This window comes from Nematostella vectensis, chromosome 8, assembly GCF_932526225.1.
Source record: "Nematostella vectensis chromosome 8, jaNemVect1.1, whole genome shotgun sequence".
Classification (NCBI taxonomy): domain Eukaryota; kingdom Metazoa; phylum Cnidaria; class Anthozoa; order Actiniaria; family Edwardsiidae; genus Nematostella; species Nematostella vectensis.
In genome coordinates, this window is record NC_064041.1 from 5,317,108 (window position 1) to 5,340,626 (window position 23,519).

The 23,519-nt window shown below is 38.0% G+C and overlaps 1 protein-coding gene across 2 annotated transcripts; it reads right to left on the reverse strand.

Moving 5' to 3' along the window:
- Positions 1-102: 102 nt before the first annotated feature.
- On the reverse strand, positions 103-22,650 carry LOC5501704 (visual pigment-like receptor peropsin). 2 transcript variants are annotated; one of them, XM_048731732.1, is made up of 2 exons: positions 21,249-22,650; positions 103-1,699 (listed from the first exon to the last, which is right to left on the reverse strand). In XM_048731732.1, the coding sequence occupies exon 2, from the start codon at positions 1,677-1,679 to the stop codon at positions 627-629; it is 1,053 nt and encodes a 350-aa protein (XP_048587689.1). In that variant the 5' UTR covers positions 1,680-1,699; positions 21,249-22,650; the 3' UTR covers positions 103-626. The 2 variants fall into 2 exon arrangements, with proteins under 2 accessions (XP_048587689.1, XP_048587690.1); XM_048731733.1 differs by lacking the exon at positions 21,249-22,650 and adding an exon at positions 11,081-12,116.
- Between the last annotated feature and the right edge of the window lie 869 nt (positions 22,651-23,519).

A 23,519-nucleotide genomic window follows, 5' to 3' on the forward strand; every position in this document is an offset into this window, starting at 1 on the left:
AAGTTGTGTTTGCAAACAGAGGGTAACGCAACAGGCGCAACAATATATATTTTTTTATTGAATGTTTAAAAATCTTGCGCATTTTGACAAATATAACATTCCTTGGATTATTTAATGCTTTATTCATAAAGTAAATATCTGATTCACATTGGGTTTCTTAGCATACGAATGCATGCTCCAAGTCTGTACTTAAAGAGAGTACTAGAGCTGGCCCCACTCAATGTTAGAAAATCACTCTTAGCGAAATTTCCAGAACTATGTGTTACGCACTAATAAAATTAACCCAGTATGATTTAGTATAATCTAACGTTTTTTTTACCAGAATAGTTTTATGTGTTATTCATATGCTATGTTTGTAAATTTACCTGATGTAATTTTACGTTCTAGAAGATTCCGTGACAATGACAGCATTGTTTTCGGTGATCCTTTCTTGTTTTAGACTTTTTTCAACTGTTTTTGTAAAACAAAGCACCGCTTCTTATTCAAGATTTATTTGAAGAATCAAACATCTTTTTTTATAACTCCATTAGAACTTTGTCTCCCCTCTTCGGACGTATCATACGTTAGTGTCTTGGCGCTATTCTCTTCATGAAATTTTCCGTATTTTTCCGTTTTTTAAAGAACTTCTAGCAATTTCTTATTGTATTACCTATCGGCGACTGTTGACAGTTGTCTGCCTGATCTTTGGGCTTAGCTAGATAAGGCGAGGCAGCCCGTGTCCTGATACCCGACAAAACGCGCGACCTTTCGGTTTCACTCGGTCTAATGATGTTCTTGATAAAGAAGCGCTTTGCTGCGTATCGAAACTTCGTATACATGAAAAAGTATATGATAGGGTTATAGCAGGATGACAGCTTGGCGAACAGAGAGGGCAGTACCCCTAGAAGCGCGGGTATCCTGTGCGTATCGCCGAACGTTGTCCACAGGGAGACCACGGCGTAGGGTGTCCAAGCGAAAAGAAAACACATGACCATGAGGAATGCCATTTTTGCAGTTTTCGCCTTGGCTCTAATGGTTTCCTGTGTCGCCCGTGCATCGCTTCCCCATCGCGCAGTGGCTTCATGGGAAAGATTCCTTATTGTGTGGTATATGGAAGCAAAGCAAAACGTCATTGTTACTATGGGAATAAGGAAGAACAAGACGCTTACGCAAATGATGTAGGAGACGTTATTGTGATCTGTGGTGTACCACGTGATTGAGCAAGACACGTAACCGGGTTCTGGGCCGTACGATGACCAGCCAATCAGAGGGAAGACAGCCCAAAGGATGGCGAAACCCCATAGGGTTGCTATGATGACGAGCATTCGTCGCCCGTTGAATGAATTCGTCATCGGGCTGACAACAGCCATGCGTTTTTCCACCGCGAGCGCTGCCAAGTGTAGAATAGAGGCGTAGCCAATGGCAGAAGTCGCGAAGGCGTAGTAATCACACGTGACCTTGCCAACGGTGGGCCAGTAGCGAGCGTTGCCATAGATACCAACGGATTTGGCCATCGCCGCCATCAGCCAATCACAGACAGACATGCTGAAGAGGATGAGATTGGGAGTTGTGTGGAGACGTTGGGAGGAAATGAAGATGATCACGACGATTGTGTTTGTGACGAAGCCGATGACGAAGATGGCGATGTAGTACCCAAGCACTATGTTGGCCTCATGTCGGCCAAGCGCATTATCTATCATGGTGACAGCAGGCCACGTGACTGCCGAGAGGAATAGTAAATTAATCAGGCACAGCGTGAGACCTATTTAGGGGCCGTCCACACTAACACGGATTCGTTAGAATCCGAATACTTTTAGGCCTTCCCTCCACACTAACACGGGATCCAGCGAATCCGGATACTTTTTAATACGCTGTCGAAAGTGAATCTAAATGAATCCGTCTTGGTCCGTAGTGTGGACGGTCGAATCCGTATTATAAAAAAAAATGATGGTGTCATATCGCAGACCCGTCTGCGCTTTGTGCATGCGTTTCATGAAACTGACGTCACGCCGTACCCTTTCGGCTTTTTCAAACGTTTGAATCCGTGTTAGTGTGGACGCGAATCAAGAGATGCGTTTTTGGTGAAAAGAATCCGGATATGTTTGAATCCGTGTTAGTGTGGACGGCTGGATCCAGCCGAAAATAATGAAAACGATAGTGTGGACGCGAATCAAGAGATGCGTTTTTGGTGAAACGAATCCGGATACGTTTGAATCCGTGTTAGTGTGTACTACCCCTTAGGGATACGAGATTGTAAGGCCCATTGTTGAGAGAAAATTGATTAAGGAGGTTTATGGATCTTGTAGAGTTTAAAACACTCCAAAAATCCGAGAAAAATTGATAGTCGGATGGGCCAAGGACCAACTCTGTAAACCAAAAAGGAAAATGTTTTTTTGTGTGAATATTTTGCCAAACTATAAGAATAAAAACTGCGAATATTATATTTCATTGCGCCTGTCTATACATAAATGAGTTCTGTCTACATATGAATAGTCATTACAAAAAAAAAAATGAATAACCAAATGCATCCAGAAAGCTAGATACCTAGCTCGTAGGTGTTTATGACTTTTATTATACAACGACACTCGTTAATCGGGCGCTTTGATTAGTCAATGGTCCATGTGTTATTAGAAGACCCCGCACGTTTGGCGTCAGCATGCGCCAGAAACTTGATTGTAACGTAAGAAAACATCTTAATTATCATATGTCTTCTTATATATGCAAAAAAGCCGTCATTACAGCGTGTCATGGACAACTGTCGCGCAACCCGATTGCGTCTTTTGTTATAACCAGCTTATTTCTTTCCTATTTTTTGCTTTAATCCCTCTCACATCCCCTCCCCTACCACCCCAAACTTATATCATATTCCCTGCTTCTGGCCAATTACTACCCTGAAAACCAGAGGCTCCGAGAGTTTTTCGAGCGAAGAGAGAATTACGCCGCCAGCTTATTTGAACCCCCGCCCCCAAGCATGCTTGGAAAAGCGGATATTCAGCCTCTGGAACCCAGGTTAGCCAGTCACCCGTTTGTCAAGCAGATTACCAATCTTCATTTCTTAGATTTTATAACTGCGTATCGATTTTGTCAATGACACGCTGTGACGTCAACTGTGTTTGTATTAGAGATATATTAACGAGATATTTTCGTTAAATGATCCTTATTTTCCCGGTACGTACTCTTCAACTGTGCAAAAAGCAAAAAAAAAAAAAAGATGATAAATAACGTAAACGTATAAATTTGCGTGAAGACTGGGCGTTTGATGGTATTGATCCAGTGCTTTCCTTCTTCGTTCGCGAGATCTGGAAGCGTCGGTAAAGACCGCTGGGTCTTCGAGGGTTTCATGCATTGTGGGCACAACCAGCTACATAAGCCGATGACAAATTGCGTTTTGATTTCTATTTTCCATAGAAGCGTCAATCAAAAAGTGCGGAATACTCGTACTTCGACGGTGCTCTTGTATTTTGGCACTTAGGTATTTTTTGTCCGTCGTCAAATTTAGTGTCGCACTAGAAATCGGACTCCCTTTGACAGATTTTGTCGGACACCTGTTTTTGCAAAACGCATGAACGTGTGACCCTTGGCCTTTACTTATTCGGATCATTAAAGACCTATATCAAGGTGTGAACTTGTTTGCTTTTGTTTTGCCCAATTTCAATCCACGGCATATGTCAAGTCATTCCAGGTACTCTGTGGAATCTGGAGCTCCAAATGTAGTGAGTGTTCCATGAGTCCGTAGATTAGTGTACTCTTTCACATACCGGGTCACGTAGCCTACATGCAGCCGCACAGGCCTAAGATAAACTGCGTGCCAGGGTCGCATTATCATGTCGCTATAGAGAAGTTCGACATAATGCGACGCTAGCACGCCTTTTATTGTGGTCAAAATTAAATTAATAAGAAGGTCGACCCAACGTTTGCCGTGGAACCACTCTATGGTCGATCCCCAACCGAACCAGAACGGCTCGACTTTGGCACGCTGTTAAGCGTTCCTGGCGGAACAAACCCTCCCGTTAGGGCTACGGTATTTAGGAAAGCGTTGTTCTAGAGTGAATTTTATCCGTCTGGTACCTTCAGTGTTCTAGTCCGACGCTTTATTGCATACTATGAACGAAACAGCAAGTTTCTCCGCTTGGTTACAGAAAGTTCAAATTGACTTTAAGGTTCAGTAGATATACATGATGTATCGCTTACTAGGCGTAACTTTGCTCATCTTACAGAAGGTTACATAAGGCTTAAATTGACTTTAAGGTTTAGTAGATATACATGATGTATCACTTACTAGGTGTGACTTTGCTTATCTTACAGAAGGTTACATAAGGCTCAGATTCACTTTAAGGTTCAGTAGATATACATAATGTATCACTTACTAGGCGTAACTTTGCCCATTCGATCAATTTAAGGCTGCGCTAAGTTTTGAGATGTTCTTAATGGTTTGATTCGTTTTGCCTCTAAAACAAGTAAAATAAAGATTAAGAAAAGTAAGAATTCTTTAACCCGTGCAACAAAGTGTGATAGTTATTAGCCAAGGACCAATACTAAAGCGAACAAGTAGTTTTAGTAAAGTGAATTCTGTTACGCGGGTTACTGGAAACCACTCTAACGATTAAACTAGTATTAACGAGTGTAAATGAATACTTTTGTTAGGTTCCCTTACCTATTAAAAAGCCACACCATAACCAGATATCGCGTTTATCTACATGAGTTTGCTCGTTTACATATAAAAACTTGAGTCATATTTATGCACGGTGATCAATAATATTTGGTCACCAAATTTATGTGTTAAAGATTGATTTAAAACGTTTATGGTGTTAAAAATTGTGTTTGAAAACTATGAATTTAACTATGAAGTTAATGAATGCAACTATCTTGAGACCATACTGTGATATCCAAACTAAATAAAGGTAAAAAAATCTCTGAATCAAATGTATCTTATTAAACTAGTTCATTTGATTTTGATATTTGACGGTGTGCAAACCCCGAAAAAAAGGACCAAGTAGAAGTAGTTATAATAGCAATTTTGTAAATTGATGACACATTTTTTTAGCCCTTACAACGATATGAAAGTGGAAATCTCAAGCCATTACGATCTGCAAAGGCAGTGAAAAGCCTATAAAATTGCGCTTTCAAATTCCTCGTTCTTCCGTTCCATTCCCGTTTGATGATGTATTAATAGTTGATATTAGGCTTATGAACTTGGAAATTGAACAAGAAATTGTCTCCGTACATATTTTTTTATATGCAGAGATCACAGATATCCACAAGACAAAAAAGAACAGGACGTCTGACACTAAATGAAATAATCTAAAAGATGAAAGTGATGAACAAATGAAAATGGCAGGTCAAGGCTTTTGTTACCTTAAACCTAAAATATAGGGAGTTAAATACTACTAGTTTATTAAAAATACTAAAAGTTAAATAATAATAATAATAATAATAATAATAATAATAATAATAATAATAATAATAATAATAATAATAATAATAATAATAATAATAATAATAATAATAATAATAATAATGATAATCAAGGTTTTCATGTCATGTTAATGACAAAAAAGAAGAAACTTGGCATATACGTACTGTGTTCGAGGCTGCAGGTCTCACTAGAAAGTCTGCGAAAACCCCTGGTGCGATGGTGAATTTATTCCCATTCAGTCTCGAGATGTTTTACTTGATAAGCTGCTTGCGTTACTTATCCAATTAGAATACAGACTTTTCTAACCACGTGATGCATTTCTTAACCAATCAAAGTCCAAGGTCCACGCAGTGTAAGTCTTTAAGCCTTGTTACTAAAATCGTATGGTGTTTTATTTAAGGCGTTTAAAGCCTTTACGGCTCAAATTGATACACCGAACCCTTAATGCGTCCCTCTGGGTACTGCTGAGAAAATAGCTAGTGACACGGAAGCGAAAAACTGGTATTTTCATTAAACTGTACAATTAATAATATTGTTGTGTCTGGCTTCACACTGAGGCACATTTTGATGTTAACATACTGATAAAACGGAAAATTATTATTTTTTTCTTATTTGGGGTTTGAGCCAATTAGATTGCGAAGTTTACATCACGTACTGTTTCTTTTAGCCAATCAGAGTACAAGGCCGACGCAAAGGACATCATTTTGCCTCGGTACGAGAAATAATGGTATTTGAAGTTAGGCGTTTAAGGAACCTCTTTACAGTACAAATTGGTGTATTTAACCCTAAAGCATCCCCTTGGGTATAGCCAAGGAAGCACTTTTGACACAAAAACAATACATCACTTTTTCACACTGGCTATGATTACAAACACAGAAATTATTACTTTTTGATATCAGTATCGCAATAAGATGACAATTATAATCTGGTTTGATATTCTATTGTATTCATTTCAAAATTAGTTTTACCCTGAATTATGTTATCGAAACAACCAGTCCTAAGATTTGTGTAGTAATATGGATATTCTAAAAACGTGTGGAATGATTGTGCAACTAACTATTTTCGGGTTGGAAAATCATAAAAGCCTCTTGATTTCCCGGTTAAAAGGGAAGGCAGGAAATTGCGAACTTTGAGTATTCTTTAGAGTTTCCTGCCGAGTTCAGAAAACGAAATGGTACGTGATCTAAATAAAAAGTGATAATTGGAAATGAGACAACATATTGCGACACAGTCGAACATCTTATTAAGATATCTTATTAAGATATTACTGTAATACACTCTCTTTTAAATAAGAAAATATTCTTTTTAAGAACGCCCAGCCTGGGATCTTGACAGATATCATTGGTTTTGATATTTTTTTGGTATTTTTTCCGAACAATTTATTGAGCATTTTATTTTGGTATCAGCTAAAATTAGGAACGTTTAAGAACATTTTCAGCCTTAAAATACCCCCAAAATAAAAGACCCAGCCTTCACCGAAAATTGTATATTTTTTATCCCTACGATTGAACCATCTCCAACGATATCTGAGAGTATTTACTTTTTATTATGCCAGCACAACATTCACTCACAGACAGTAATATGAACTTGAAGAACCAATTATTGAATTATAAACACCTGTCTTCTTATTATATCCAACCATCATTATTAATTGAGGACGTTAGCCATAATCATACCGCCAAACTACCTGACTTATTTTAGTTGTTTTCAATCTTTTACCGACAAACTCTCACGATAAGTTCCCTGTGTCCGTCAGTGATTTTTTAGACGAATTTGCCAGAACCTACTTGGTATATTTGTATTCACTAAACTACTTTGTAATACTGTAAGCAGTTTTATTGTCCGATTCTCTTGTATTTATCCCTTTTTGAAAAGGTAGAATTAAGTGTTCTCTTTTTGTGATTTTCTATTCAATAAAATCCTTTAATTTTCATTTCCTTTTTTTTACATCTGCCTTATTTTATTGATAACACATATTTCAGGGTGGTAAAGGGGGTATGGATCACGTTTCACGGACCTTGCAAAATGGCCTTTTCACGTTTTACGGACCGAAAAATGGCCTTGTAAATCGTAAAATCACGTTTCACGGACGTCGAAATAGACGATTTCACGTTTCTCGCAGGGTGAAAAACGGCCAAATCTCGTTTAACGAAAATACCACCCAGATATTTCTCTATCTTTATTTCGTGATTACCATCTGTTACCTAGCAAACAATCGCAAGTTTCAGAAGTCGCAATTTAGGGTGCCTTTAAGTCGTCAGGTTATACGAGGATACAACTAAAAGAGAATGGGTTTTGCTTTGAAAAAAAGATCTAAGATTGAATTATCTCCTGCAAGTTTAATTTTTGCAATAGCTAATCTCGTGTTTGTGTTTTGAGGCCTCAAACTCAAAAGTACGGAGGTTACTCTTGAGCGTAATGCACCTTCGCGTTATTGCGCATGCACTTGCACGTAATTGCATCTCAATGACAGATAGATAATCTACCAAAGTGTGTGAGGACTTTTTGTTATTTGACACTGTCAACAAAATATCACGAATCAAAGTTGGGACTCTCATTTCTGGCGGAATTTGGACACAAAAAGTGCTACAAAAGCGATCTTCAGTCGAAAAACGGAAATTCCTCACACACTTTATGACATGGCATAAGTATCTATCAAATCCCGAAAATTTGAAGGCGATATCTTAAAACCCGTCGTGAGGTTACGCCCGACAAGCCGATTTCTCGCCTTAAAATAATACGCTAGAAAAGTCAAAGATTTGGCGTGAATTCAGAGTCAACAGGTCACGGGAAACAGCAAAGGCCCGTTTTAGCCGTCTTAGAATGCGATTTATGGATTTTTTTTTTGCAAAAATAAAGTTTAAGAATTATTGATACAGGTTTTACAAAAACCACAAAAAAAAGAATGGTGTCGAATTTACCTTTAAGACCTTAAAAATTCTGTCGTCTGGTACGAGTTCTTTTTTTATTTGAAAATCAATAGAAACCATTTTACTGAACAACATACTACACCCCTTTCTTAATATTAAAATTAATGTATAAAAATGGTTTTAACTTCGCAAGGCAGCAGGTTAACAAACCAACAATCGTCAATGGGCTTTCGCTCGCGTGTCGCTAACAAATCCATATTGCAAGAATCTAAACTGTCTAACTAGAATTGGATAATTTGTTTTGTTAATTTTCGTGCACGAGAGCTCAACCAAAAAGCCGTTTTTATTTTCAAGAACAAAATGTGAATGCTACCGCCACCAATGCGTCGTTGTCGTTTTTTTAAGAGTTCTGCAATAACAATCCCATATCCCTTTGTAAGTTAGCCAGCTAATGATTTAGCTATGGTTAATCTTGGCCGTTTTATTTAATCATCCTAGAAAATTGATATATCAATCACAGTTTCAGTAATATTTTAATATAGAATAATATTTTATCGGGTGCTAAATAATATCCAGGAGGTTGTCTTTAATATGAAGTTATTTATTCGGCAAAATGACTGAAATCAAAGGCCCACATAATAAAAATTAACCGTCAAGATTTGTCATTTTTGGGAATGAAATTATTAATTGAGAACGGGATAAACAAATCAATCCTTTTCGCGGACAAAAAAGCTCGACGAGCGAGATTGAAGACAAGAAATTTCCTGGTCTTTTATAAATGTACAATGATTAAAAGAATAACCATAAAGTCAAATATAAACCTTATATTTTTTCTGACAATGAGCCTTACAGTTATTCTTACCTACTATCCAGCGATGTCGGCGATAGATTTGTCCTAAATGACGCTTTACACTGCAAAAGCTATTAAAACCAGCGGGTTGACTATTTTTATCTCTCAAATTTTCTTTTTTTCTTGGTGGTAGCTAGTCGGTGTGGAGCTTAATTGAAATCCTCATATTTCAAGACGATCCAGTCCACTTTTTAATAAGAGAAAGATATGATTAAAGGAGGTTCAAAAATTGATATTTTGGATATCCATAGGGGTAGGAGGAAATGATACGTATGTTATCTAAGAATCACCGTACTCCACGAGGGGGCTTATTATTTTTATTTTCTTACCGGCGCCATACCCGCCAGGCTAGCAGCGGGGGCAAGGAGCGCACATCTCCTCCCCTCTATCGGCAAAAAACGGAATCTTCTCATGTCAAATCTTAGACGCTTAAAGTAGTAACCAGGGATAGCATAATACTACAACCACCACTTCCAATACAAAATAAATGTTAAAAAAATGGAATGATCAGTAGGGACGTGGCCATGTCCCAGATATTTTCTACATGTTTCTGCACCCCCCCTTCCCCCTCACCCTAACGTTTCGACGCCTGCTACATCTCTGTACCAAGCACACTGCTCCCAGAATAGGGGACTTGCGCTAAGAGATTACGTGACTTTTTGGGTGACAAACTAGCGTGCGCTTAGGCTTTTAGCGGCAAAATAACAACAACCAAAAAACAACTTATTCAGCACTTACTAAAAATGCCAGAATTCCTTTTTTTTTTTTTCAAAAAAAAAGGTTTAATCTTATTTAAAGATTTTATTTTTTTCGTCGTTCTCTGGTGTGACGGGGGCAGTCATTTCTAATTTTTTTTTTGATTATTTTGTTTTGAATTTGCCACCTAGAAAGGTCTCGTGATCGTATTGTAGTCCCTTTTTGTAGAGATTGATAAAATTCCATTTGAGTGCACCCTACCCTCCATTCCGAGGTTTAGCAGATCATTTGCCTCGAGAAAAAAAAAAGATTGCGAGATTGTAAGGAGTGTTTTTGGCGGCAGCGCTTAGGTCCTTTTATCTTTAGTATTGTAGTTTCAGGCTTTTAGACTTGTGATCGGGAAATATGACAAAGCCTACTTTTCACCCAAAGAAGCTCTTTTTGAATTGTGAATTGTTATTTTGTCCTTTTCCCGGAATGCACGGGGTTGTTTTGAGAACTGAAAGGAAACATGGCAGACAAAGTGCAAAAAAACTAATATTTTCGGTTTAACTTATGATATCTTTCAGGCATACTATACGCAATTTCAGGATTTCAAGTCGGGAACCCTGCAAAAGTATGTAAACGTGGATATTTTTGCGCGCAAATATTTAACTATTGCTTTCTAAAGAGTACTTTTAAGTACTATTAAAATACCAACTGAAAAATATTATGGTTTTTGCCTAATTATTAAGGCGATCTTGGCTATTTTAGTCTGCCGAGCATCATACTTATTAATTTGTGTGGAAAACAGATTAAGGGAGCACTCAATATTTTGTTCTGTCGAACAAAAAGTATACAGTATAAGTAGTATAATGTAACAGTAGAATAAATCTATTTGTTATTTATAGTGATACAAGAAAATGATTCTATAATATCAAAATTGTCTAACTGCTCTAAAGAGAAATTCTTAGCATAGTTATTTTTTTAAAAAGAGGCGATGAAGCAGAATGTTGCTAAGAAATTTGTTTTCGTTTATAACCCCCTCAAAAAAATGAAATGAAAGGCTCAAAGAAAAGTATTGCATAACGAATTAAGTTGGTGCCCGCAGAAATCAATATCACAATACGTTAAACTTGAATTACGAGTCTGAAACCCTTTTCCCGGATACATAGGATAGGCACTTACACAGGGTCACAGCCGTAAAATGCAAAAAAGAAAACTGAAGTTTATAAAATGGAGCCTTAGTAAAAACTTGTATCATTCACCTGCCATTAGCAAATAGCTTACCATTAACTGTCGACTTGTATCTTCATATACATACATAAAGTGTTAAACCACACTTTAGTATTCTCTGCTAATGTTCAGCGTGTTTGACTAAGAGTGATCTCAGCCTCTTTTCAAACCACAAACCTTTTTTTATATCTATACCATTAATTCAGATAACGTCTTCTTCCGGTAACACTCTCGTTTCGCACTCTCATTTCGGTCTTTAAAAAAAACGGACGCAAAAAGGCACATAAAACTAACCCCTGTGTACTGATTCTAAATCGACAGATACTCTAGCTACGAATAGTACAATGGGCTAAAAGGGCAATGGAATGATCTGAAAGGAAAGAGGAATGGGCAAAGAAGAATTTATATCCATGAAATACAGTCTTAACCTCTTTGTGTTTTTTAACACGGTTTACAAGATTAAATAAACTTTACCGAGAAAGTGTATTTGTTTTGACTACGCCATGAGGAGCCCCAGAGGGGAGAAGACCTCCTTTCCGATTTCATGTTATTTGAGGTGATTTCACTGAGGATTGACCCAAACAAAATATGGTACGCACTTAATATTGACTTATGCTGTTTACGACTACGAAAATTCGTCAATTTGAAGTTCTTTGAAGCATCCCGGCCGAAGCTATAAGATAGCGCCGAAGGATGTGAGGACGCTTGCCGGCGATTCAGTTTCGATCAAATGGTTTTAAGCAGATCGGGTTGCCTGGAACAGGGCTAGAACGGAAGAAGTCTACGTCCTTTAAAGGTTTGGAGTAATCGGGGAGATTTCAGCAAGTAGGGATTCCTTCAGACTTCTAAACGTACTTCCGGGAATCGACGAGGAGAGGGACCACGTTGATCCCAACCCATGCTCGAAACACTGGCACAGAATAAAGTAAAAGCGAAAGTGAAATTGCTTTCGGTAAAGATCGAAAAGCTAGAGAGAAATTGGGTGGACAAGAGTTTGGTATTGTAGCAATCAGCTGACAAATAATCACTTATCCTTAATAATTATATATTTTTTGTTCTATTTTGTTTTGGGCGGCACGCCTTGAAGACTTCATCTGAAACATATTGCTGAATAAAATGATGGTTGAAGGCTTTCATAGAAAGTGATGGTTGAAGGTTTTCATAGAAAGTGCTCAATATTGCTGAATATATTTTTTTATATAGGAGGTTGAAATATGCTTTGTTCTCGCTCCTGTTCTGGGCGGCACGCCTTGAAGACTTCATCTGAATATTGCTAGATATATTTTTTTCATATAGGAGGTTATGTAATGTGCTTTGTTCTCACTGTTGTTTTGGGCGGCACGCCTTGAAGACTTCATCTGAAATATATTGCTGGATATATTTTTTTCATATAGGAGGTTGTGCAATGTGCTATATCTTCTCACTTTTGTTTTGGCGGCACGCCTTGAAGACTTCATCTGAAACATATTGCTGAATATATTTCTTTATATAGAAGGTTGTGTAATGTGCTTTATGTTCTCACTGTTGTTTTGGGGGGCACGCCTTGAAAACTTCATCTGAAATATATTGCTGGATATATTTTTTTCATATAGGAGGTTGTGCAATGTGCTTTATCTTCTCACTTTTGTTTTGGCGGCACGCCTTGAAGACTTTATCTGAAACATATTGCTGAATATATTTCTTCATATAGGAGGTTGTGTAATGTGCTTTATGTTCTCACTGTTGTTTTGGGCGGCACGCCTTGAAGACTTCATGTGAAACATATTGCTGAATATATTTTTTCATATAAGAGGTTGTGATGTGCTTTATGTTCTCACTGTTGTTTTGGGCGGCACGCCTTGAAGACTTTATCTGAAACATATTGCTGAATATATTTTTTTCATATAGGAGGTTGTAAAGTGCTTTATGTTCTCACTGTTGTTTAGGGCGGCACGCCTTGAAGACTTCATCTGAAACATATTGCTGGATATATTTTTTCATATAGGAGGTTGTGTAATGTGCTTTATGTTCTCACTGTTGTTTTTGGGCGGCACGCCTTGAAGACTTCTTCTGAAACACATTGGCTGAATATATTTTTTCATATAGGAGGTTGTGATGTGCTTTATGTTCTCACTATTGTTTTGGGCGGCACGCCTTGAAGACTTCATCTGAAACATATTGCTGAATATATTTTTTCATATAGGAGGTTGTAAAGTGTTTTATGTTCTCACTGTTGTTTTGGGCGGCACGCCTTGAAGACTTCATCTGCAATATATTGCTGGATATATATATTTTTTCATATAGGAGGTTGTGCAATGTGCTTTATGTTCTCACTGCTGTTTTGGGCGGCACGCCTTGAAGACTTCATCTGAAACTTATTGGTGAATATTGTTTTTCATATAGAAGGTTGTGTAATGTGCTTCATGTTCTCACTGTTGTTTTGGGCGGCACGCTTTGAAGAATTCATCTGAAACATATTGCTGAATATATTTTTTCATATAGGAGGTTGTGTAATGTGCTTTATGTTCTCACTGTTGTTTTGGGCGGCACGCCTTGAAGACTTCATCTGAAACATATTGCTGAATATTTTTTTCATATAGGAAGTTGTGATGTGCTTTATGTTCTCACTGTTGTTTTGGGCGGCACGCCTTGAAGACTTAATCTGAAACATATTCCTGAATATGTTTTTTCATATTGGAGGTTGTGTAATTTTCTTTATGTTCTCACTGTTGTTTTGGGCGGCGCGGCTTGAAGACTTCATCTGAAACATATTGCTGGATATATTTTTTCATATAGGAGGTTGTGCAATGTTCTTTATGTTCTCACTGTTGTTTTGGGCGGCACGCCTTGAAGACTTCATCTGAAACATATTGCTGCATATATTTTTTTCATATAGGAGGTTGTGTAATGTGCTTTATGTTCTCACTGTTGTTTTGGGCGGCACGCCTTGAAGACTTCATCTGAAATATATTGCTGGATATATTTTTTTCATATAGGAGGTTGTGCAATGTGCTATATCTTCTCACTTTTGTTTTGGCGGTACGCCTTGAAGACTTCATCTGAAACATATTGCTGAATATATTTCTTTATATAGGAGGTTGTGTAATGTGCTTTATGTTCTCACTGTTGTTTTGGGGGGCACGCCTTGAAGACTTCATCTGAAATATATTGCTGGATATATTTTTTTCATATAGGAGGTTGTGCAATGTGCTTTATCTTCTCACTTTTGTTTTGGCGGCACGCCTTGAAGACTTTATCTGAAACATATTGCTGAATATATTTCTTCATATAGGAGGTTGTGTAATGTGCTTTATGTTCTCACTGTTGTTTTGGGCGGCACGCCTTGAAGACTTCATGTGAAACATATTGCTGAATATATTTTTTCATATAAGAGGTTGTGATGTGCTTTATGTTCTCACTGTTGTTTTGGGCGGCACGCCTTGAAGACTTTATCTGAAACATATTGCTGAATATATTTTTTTCATATAGGAGGTTGTAAAGTGCTTTATGTTCTCACTGTTGTTTTGGGCGGCACGCCTTGAAGACTTCATCTGAAATATATTGCTGGATATATTTTTTTCATATAGGAGGTTGTGCAATGTGCTTTATGTTCTCACTGTTGTTTTGGGCGGCACGCCTTGAAGACTTCATCTGAAACTTATTGGTGAATATTGTTTTTCATATAGGAGGTTGTGTAATGTGCTTCATGTTCTCACTGTTGTTTTGGGCGGAACGCTTTGAAGAATTCATCTGAAACATATTGCTGAATATATTTTTTTATATAGGAGGTTGTGTAATGTGCTTTATGTTCTCACTGTTGTTTTGGGCGGCACGCCTTGAAGACTTCATCTGAAACATATTCCTGAATATGTTTTTTCATATTGGAGGTTGTGTAATTTTCTTTATGTTCTCACTGTTGTTTTGGGCGGCGCGGCTTGAAGACTTCATCTGAAACATATTGCTGGATATATTTTTTCATATAGGAGGTTGTGCAATGTTCTTTATGTTCTCACTGTTGTTTTGGGTGGCACGCCTTGAAGACTTCATCTGAAACATATTGCTGAATATATTTTTTTCATATAGGAGGTTGTGTAATGTGCTTTATGTTCTCTCTGTTGTTTTGGTCGGCACGCCTTATAGACTTCATCTGAAACATATTGCTGAATATATTTTTTATATAGGAGGTTGTGCAATGTTCTTTATGTTCTCACTGTTGTTTTGGGCGGCACGCCTTGAAGACTTCATCTGAAACATATTGCTGAATATATTTTTTTCATATAGGAGGTTGTGTAATGTGCTTTATGTTCTCACTGTTGTTTTGGGCGGCACGCCTTGAAGACTTTATCTGAAACATATTGCTGAATATATTTTTTTCATATAGGAGGTTGTAAAGTGCTTTATGTTCTCACTGTTATTTTGGGCGGCACGCCTTGAAGACTTCATCTGAAATATATTGCTGGATATATTTTTTTCATATAGGAGGTTGTGCAATGTGCTTTATGTTCTCACTGTTGTTTTGGGCGGCACGCCTTGAAGACTTCATCTGAAACTTATTGGTGAGTATTGTTTTTCATATAGGAGGTTGTGTAATGTGCTTCATGTTCTCACTGTTGTTTTGGGCGGCACGCTTTGAAGAATTCATCTGAAACATATTGCTGAATATATTTTTTCATATAGGAAGTTGTGATGTGCTTTATGTTCTCACTGTTGTTTTGGGCGGCACGCCTTGAAGACTTCATCTGAAACATATTCCTGAATATGTTTTTTCATATAGGAGGTTGTGTAATTTTCTTTATGTTCTCACTGTTGTTTTGGGCGGCGCGGCTTGAAGACTTCATCTGAAACATATTGCTGGATATATTTTTTCATATAGGAGGTTGTGTAATGTGCTTTATGTTCTCACTGTTGTTTTGGGTGGCACGCCTTGAAGACTTCATCTGAAACATATTGCTGAATATATTTTTTCATATAGGAGGTTGTGTAATTTTCTTTATGTTCTCACTCTTGTTTTGGGCGGCGCGGCTTGAAGACTTCATCTGAAACATATTGCTGGATATATTTTTTCATATAGGAGGTTGTGTAATGTGCTTTATGTTCTCACTGTTGTTTTGGGTGGCACGCCTTGAAGACTTCATCTGAAACATATTGCTGAATATATTTTTTTCATATAGGAGGTTGTGTAATGTGCTTTATGTTCTCTCTGTTGTTTTGGTCGGCACGCCTTATAGACTTCATCTGAAACATATTGCTGGATATATTTTTTATATAGGAGGTTGTGCAATGTTCTTTATGTTCTCACTGTTGTTTTGGGCGGCACGCCTTGAAGACTTCATCTGAAACATATTGCTGAATATATTTTTTTCATATAGGAGGTTGTGTAATGTGCTTTATGTTCTCACTGTTGTTTTAGGCGGCACGCCTTGAAGACTTTATCTGAAACCTATTGCTGGATATATTTTTTTCATATAGGAGGTTGTGTAATGTGCTTTATGTTCTCACTGTTGTTTTGGGTGGCACGCCTTGAAGACTTCATCTGAAACATATTGCTGGATATATTTTTTCATATAGAAGGTTGTGTAATGTTCTTTATGTTCTCACTGTTGTTTTGGGCGGCACGCCTTTAAGACTTCATCTGAAACATATTGCTGAATATATTTTTTTCATGTAGGAGGTTGTGATGTGCTTTATGTTCTCACTGTTGTTTTGGGCGGCACGCCTTGAAGACTTTATCTGAAACATATTGCTGAATATGTTGTTTCATATAGGAGGTTGTGTAATGTTTTTTATGTTTTCACTGTTGTTTTGGGCGGCACGGCTTGAAGATTTCATCTGAAACATATTGCTGGATATATTTTTTTCATATAGGAGGTTGTGCAATGTTCTTTATGTTCTCACTGTTGTTTTGGGCGGCACGCCTTGAAGACTTCATCTGAAACATATTGCTGAATATATTTTTTCATATAGGAGGTTGTAATGTGCTTTATAGTTTCTCTGTTGTTTTGTGCTGCAAGCCTTGAAGACTTCATCTGAGACATATTGCTGGATATATTTTTTTCATATAGGAGGTTGTAATGTGCTTTATGGTTTCTCTGTTGTTTTGTGCTGCAAGCCTTGAAGACTTTACCCTGGTTCCAGAGCATCTCTATTTAGTGGCCAGCGAGGTGTCAACCTCTCGTGGCTCTGGGACCAGGGTATGAAGACTTCAGCTAAAACATAATTGCTATGATTTAAAACCTGCAAATGAGATGTGAAGCAGTTATCCAAACTAATAGCCAATCAAGGTATATGTAAATACTGTACTGTATGTATTTATGACCATTTCATTTTCGCTACTTTCAAAACAACAGCTCAATGCAGTGTTTTAAAAGATTTGCAATACGGTTGACTATATACATCACAAAGGGAATATCCACAATGACATCAAATCTAATAACGTTTTTGTCGAGGAGCGGGAAGGGCAAAACTGCCCTGTTATAATCGACTTCGAGAAAAGCTGCCGCAAGCACTCTGAAGCCCCATCATGAGAGAAGCTTACCACCGCCGAATATACGGGCCAGAAGTTCGAGTCCCTGGCAGCAAGAATACCAACGCCATTGATGTGTTTTTAGTGGGATTTATGTTGATGACTACTAAATTGGGTTTTAAAAAGGATGCTACAAGTTTTTCTGCTAGAAAAAGACCATCACTCAGTGACCTTAGAGGAAAGATTAGAAAGAATGTGTAGCCTGGACAAATATAAATTTGTAAGAAAGAAATTAAGCTTGTATGCTTTTTGCGCAGCTGGCGGTTTTATTTGGTCTCGGAGTAGCTGTTCGTTCGGTACTCGTATAGTTGTTGTTTGGTAACCCATAAAAATCTAACCACGGCAGGCTAACCATCCAATCGTGCTAGGGTAAATAGCCTTTCGTTTTTAACTTTTTCTTCGGCTTTAGCAAAGGATTGAAATTAAGATAATTGACTATATTTATAAGTGTCTATGCCCATGAGCGAAGAGTGGCGAGTTTGGAGTTAGGAACACATATCGTACTCCAGGCTCCGTGACGTTGAAAGATATAAGCAGTAGTTGTGTTATACGACCCCGCTTGTGCTGACAGACTTATACACCTTTTGACCACTAATCCCATGCTAAGGTGTATTTTTGCACGCCTAAAATAGGTGTACAAAACCATTTCAGGCCGGCTGGGGCTCCTCATGAATGTCAAAATCTATCAAAATTCAGATTAGAGCTGAGCCAATTGCAATCGCAGAGCACTGGTAAACAGGTAGTTTGTCCTCTCTTCCCTGAGTCGCTTTCATTGTTTAAGAAAAAGTAAACCCGTTTACGTGACTAAAGCATAAGTAAAAAGAAAAGCAATTTGTATGAGTCTTATGTAAGATGTCATGTTTCATGGCAGCGGCGTAGCCAGGATTTTTAACAGGGGGAGGGGGGGGGGGGCAAAAGGCACTTTCAAGGAATTTTCTCCTTTATTTTAGATGTCTCATACATTTACTGTTTTTTTGGCTGCTAAAAGGGGGGCCCGGGCCCCCTAGGCCACCCCCCTGGCTACGCCCCTGCATGGCGTTGCTTAAGTGTCATTAGCGGAAAAAGTGATCTCGATCATCGCTTGAAGTCACTGTCCAATATTTTTAAAGCCCCAAATGGGCGCTGCTTCTATGTCATTGGAATTTTCCGTTTGGCCACGCTTTTGTTTGAGCCTTTATTTTTTATTGTTTCAAATTTACGCTTTTATGACCAAGGGACCCCTAATGGACTCGTAATGTCCCTTTTAAACAGGAACTCCTAATAGAGACTTCAGCTGTGAATTACAATATATTCTACCGATAACTTAACTCGACTGTTACCCACCGCCGTCATTATTTTCACTTATGCCATGGTTATCAGAACCTGTAGGTTTAGACAATAATGTCTTGGTGATAATTCTTAGAAACGATATTCGATAAAAAAACTGAAGTGAGGCACGTTTTTGACCCATAGATCCGACTGATATAGTCAGTCATTGCACGTTCAGCTAAAGTCTTCTCTACTGGCACTGAAGGTGTTTAGAAATAAAAAAAAATAACGAAAAAGAAATTATAACCTAAAGTTTGGTCATTTAGTTTTAGCATTTTCCAATATCTGACAGTTCGCCGGCTGAAAGCCGCCTCTTTCAAAACAAAAAGGCTGGTTTAACCGCGTGGTACTGGAACTTGTCTTGCGTTTTTCAGTACTGGCATGTGATGGCATTACCCTGGGTACCAGAGCCTCCAGACTTCTCTCGCCCAGTGACGCTCAGCCAAAATGCCGTGACGAGCGAAGCGAGGAGGCTCTGGGCGGGCGAGAAGCTTTTTCCAGTTCCAGTCTCGATTTACATGCCTAAACCGGTTTTGCGGGTATGACGTCAGTCACACAACACGAGAGCTGTAAACTTTCAAAGTTTTTTTTATTGTTGTTATTTTCATACTCAAGTGATTAAAAGTATCGCCGAATGGCCCATGGATACATTTTCCTGCAATAATTTATGTCATATCTGCAACAACACTTCTTTAGGTAAGTTTAATTTGTTAAATGACGAGAGAAGTCTGGAGGCTCTAGTACCTATGGTAGTAATGTCATGTTAATGTTCATCGTTCTAATCCTCAATGGGAGACTGGGGCAAGCAAGAGTGTTTCTTGGTTCTATTCAAAATGGCTGCCACGGAAAAGGAATGAGAAATACTTAAAATTTCTCAATTCAGATTCCGTTTAGCGTTCAAATGAGGTATGCAATCTTCTTAAGGCAAGACCGGGCGAAAAACAAATGACAACATTTGAAGGCAAATCATATGTCTGATATGACATGGTTTTACCGCTACACTCGTTTTTTATAAGAACATCCAATTTTTAGTTATTTATTTTTGGGGCAATTTAAGGCTGAAAATGTTCTCAACGATGTTCTTAAATAGTACTGTATATGAGAATAATACCCAATGAATTATTAGGAAGAGAATTACACAAATGATCAATAGCAATAATATCTAAAAGGTGTATTATTAACACAATTCGATTCTGCATTTTAGACCACATCGCACACTCAACTCAACATTTTTTTGCTATCTCAGCCTCTTCATGTTCTTAGCATGTTTGTAAAATTTGGTTAAATCTCAGGATGGACGTTCTTATAAAAAAGGTTCTAATAAAAAAATGTATTGCTTGATGACGTGAAATTGAGAGACTAAAATATAATTAATAATAGGATTTATCAATAAATCACAGTGGCGTAGCCAGGATTTTTAACAGGAGGAGGCCCAAAAGGTCCTTTCAAGACATTTTCTTCTGTGTTTTAGATAATGTCTCATACATTTACTGTATTTTTGGCTGCTAGAAGGGGGGGGGGGGGGGGGGGGGCGGGCCCCCTGGGCCATCCCCTTGGCCACGCCCTGAATCCGTAATAAAATAATGATGATGCCAAAAATAGCTCCCCTCCCCCCCCATCATTATGGCCACCATCGTCAAATCGTTGGGAAATTAGGCTAACACTACTTGGTGAAAATAATGAACAAGCACAATCGAGAACCCGCTAGCGAACACACGTACACCGTTCCATTCCACTTCGCTGCCACGCGAATCCAATAAAACATTTGACTTATGTGATTTGCGATTCCTTATCTTTTATGATTTAGGAGCCAGAAAACCACTTTATGTGCATACACTTTTCTCTAAGCGTTGAGCAGAAAAATGCTTAGTAATTTGGAAATAATCACCAGGCTTTGAAGTTTCTATTGATTATTTTTGAAACTGTTTTGATATACGCACGGAATACTTTGACATAGATCCGACCGATACAGTACCTGCCTTACTCATTTGACAAAGGCAATAAAGATCGGTACATTTAAAAGATCGAATCAGCATTTTCAACCGTCCTGACTGATAACATAAAACGCATTATAGCTTACTAAAAGCACCACCCCTGGGCCTGACACCTATTTCTACTAAGTACTTTTAAAATCGCAATTAAAAAATCTCTCACGAAGGAAATAACCTAACCCTGATACCGGACTTAAAATGGTGAATAAAAAGTAAAACAATGCATGTCCCCTGACAATGAAGATCAAAAGAAAAAGAATGAGAGTTTTAAACTCTGTTTGTGCAAAATGATTTGTAGGTTAAAAGGAAAAAAAAATTGTAGTGACATGACATTTGGGTGCATACGGTTACTGTTTTACATCGTATTACCGCGCGAGGAGGAAAGCTACACGTTTTCAAAGCCTAGAATAGTATTTTGTACCTGAACTGGAGAATGGACTGGTAGGATTCCCTCGAGATGGATATCTCGTGGACGTAACCTTCCCCCGTTCTCTTACCTTGTTTTGATCACATGATTTGACGCGTTTCCCCGCTGGGTCTTAGCCCACCATCGATTTCCCTAATTGTCGAATTATCCTCCAATGCCATGCTTAGAATCGGGATAGGAGAAACATGCCTTTGTTCCCCTTTTCTTAAGGTAGTAATTATGTTGGAACCAGTTTAATAATATTGGTATCAGGTTGAAAGGAATCCTCTGTAAATAATAATAATAGTCTTTTTGTTTCCCGGGTCAAAAGGGAAGGAGAGGAAATTGCGGACTCTGAGTATTCTTAAGAATTTCCTGCCGATTTCAGAAAACTGGAGTGGAACGTGATCTAAATAAAAAGTGATAATCAAGTGATAATCAAAAGATATTACTGTAATACACTCTCTTTTTTATAAGAACACCTAGCTTGGGATCTCGACAGATATTATTGGTTTTGATTTTTTTTTAGTATTTTTTCCGAACAATTTATTGAGTATTGTATTTTGGTATCCACTAAAATTAGAAACGTTTAGAACATTTCCAGCCTTATAATAGCCCCAAAATAAAAGGCCCAGCCTCAACCGAAAATTAAACGTTCTTTAAAAGGGAGTGTTCTTAAAGACAGCGTTGGCCGTTTTCTTAATTTGTATTTTTTTTCCTGACCCTGAGTCCGTCAATGATTGAGTTTTCATAAAAATTTGGCAGAGCCTTTTATTTTGGTATTATATTTGCTAAATCTACTGTGTAATACTGTAAGCATTTTGCTTTGCCTGATTCTATTATATTAATCGCTTTTTCAAAATGTAAAACAAAGTGTTCTCTTTTTGTGATTTTCTATTCAAAAAAATCATAAATCATTTCTTTTTATTTCCTTCTTTTACATCTGCCTTATTTTATTGACAAGATTTATTTCTTTATCTACTTTTCGTGATTACCATCTGTTATCTAGTAGAGAATCGCAAACCTCGCAATTTAGGTTTCGAGGTCAGGTTATATGAGGATACAAGTAAAAGACGGAAAACGTTTGCATTGAAAAATAAGATCTATGACATTTTTTCCCGCCTATGGCCGACCAAATGGTATTTTCACTTTAAAAACAAAAAATTGGCTATTTTGTTTGTAATTATAGTTTAATGAACCGTATTATTGCTTGGGCCACCAGTAGACAATTTATCAAGAGGATTTGTGCCGAAACGATTTGTACAGCGGTGAAATGAGGCTACTCGTAAGAGTGGAGAACTGAAGAGAAAGACAACACTGCGATGAAACAAAAGGACAGCAATTTGAGTGGATACGCCAAAGAGCTGAAGGGAAAGACAACACAGCGATGAAACAAAAGAACAGCAATTTGAGTGGATACGCCAAAGAGCTGAAGGGATAGACAACACAGCGAGGAAACAAGAGGACAGCAATTTGAGTGGATATGCCAAGGAGCTGAAGGAAAAGACAACACAGCGATGAAACAAGAGGACAGCAATTTGAGTGGATATGCCAAAGAGCTGAAGGGAAAGACAACACAGCGATGAAACAAGAGGACAGCAATTTGAGTGGATACGCCAAAGAGCTGAAGAGAAAGACAACACAGCGATGAAACAAAAGGACAGCAATTTGAGTGGATATGCCAAGGAGCTGAAGGGATAGACAACACAGCGATGAAACAAGAGGACAGCAATTTGAGTGGATATGCCAAAGAACTGAAGAGAAAGACAACACTGCGATGAAACAAAAGGACAGCAATTTGAGTGGACATCCCAAAGAATGAAGGGACAGACAACACTGTAATGAAACAAAAGGACAGCAATTTAAGTGGACATGCCAAAGAGCTGAAGGGAAGGACAACACAGCGATGAAACAAGAGGACAGCAATTTGAGTGGATATGCCAAAGAATGAAGGGACAGACAATACTGTAATAAAACAAGAGGACAGCAATTTGAGTGGATACGCCAAAGAACTTAAGAGAAAGACAAAACTGCGATGAAACAAGAGGACAGCAATTTGAGTGGATATGCCAAAGAGCTGAAGGGAAAGACAACACAGCGATGAAACAAGAGGACAGCAATTTGAGTGGATATGCCAAGGAGCCGAAGGAAAAGACAACACAGCGATGAAACAAGAGGACAGCAATTTGAGTGGATACGCCAAAGAACTGAAGAGAAAGACAACACTGCGATGAAACAAAAGGACAGCAATTTGAGTGGATATGCCAAAGAATGAAGGGACAGACA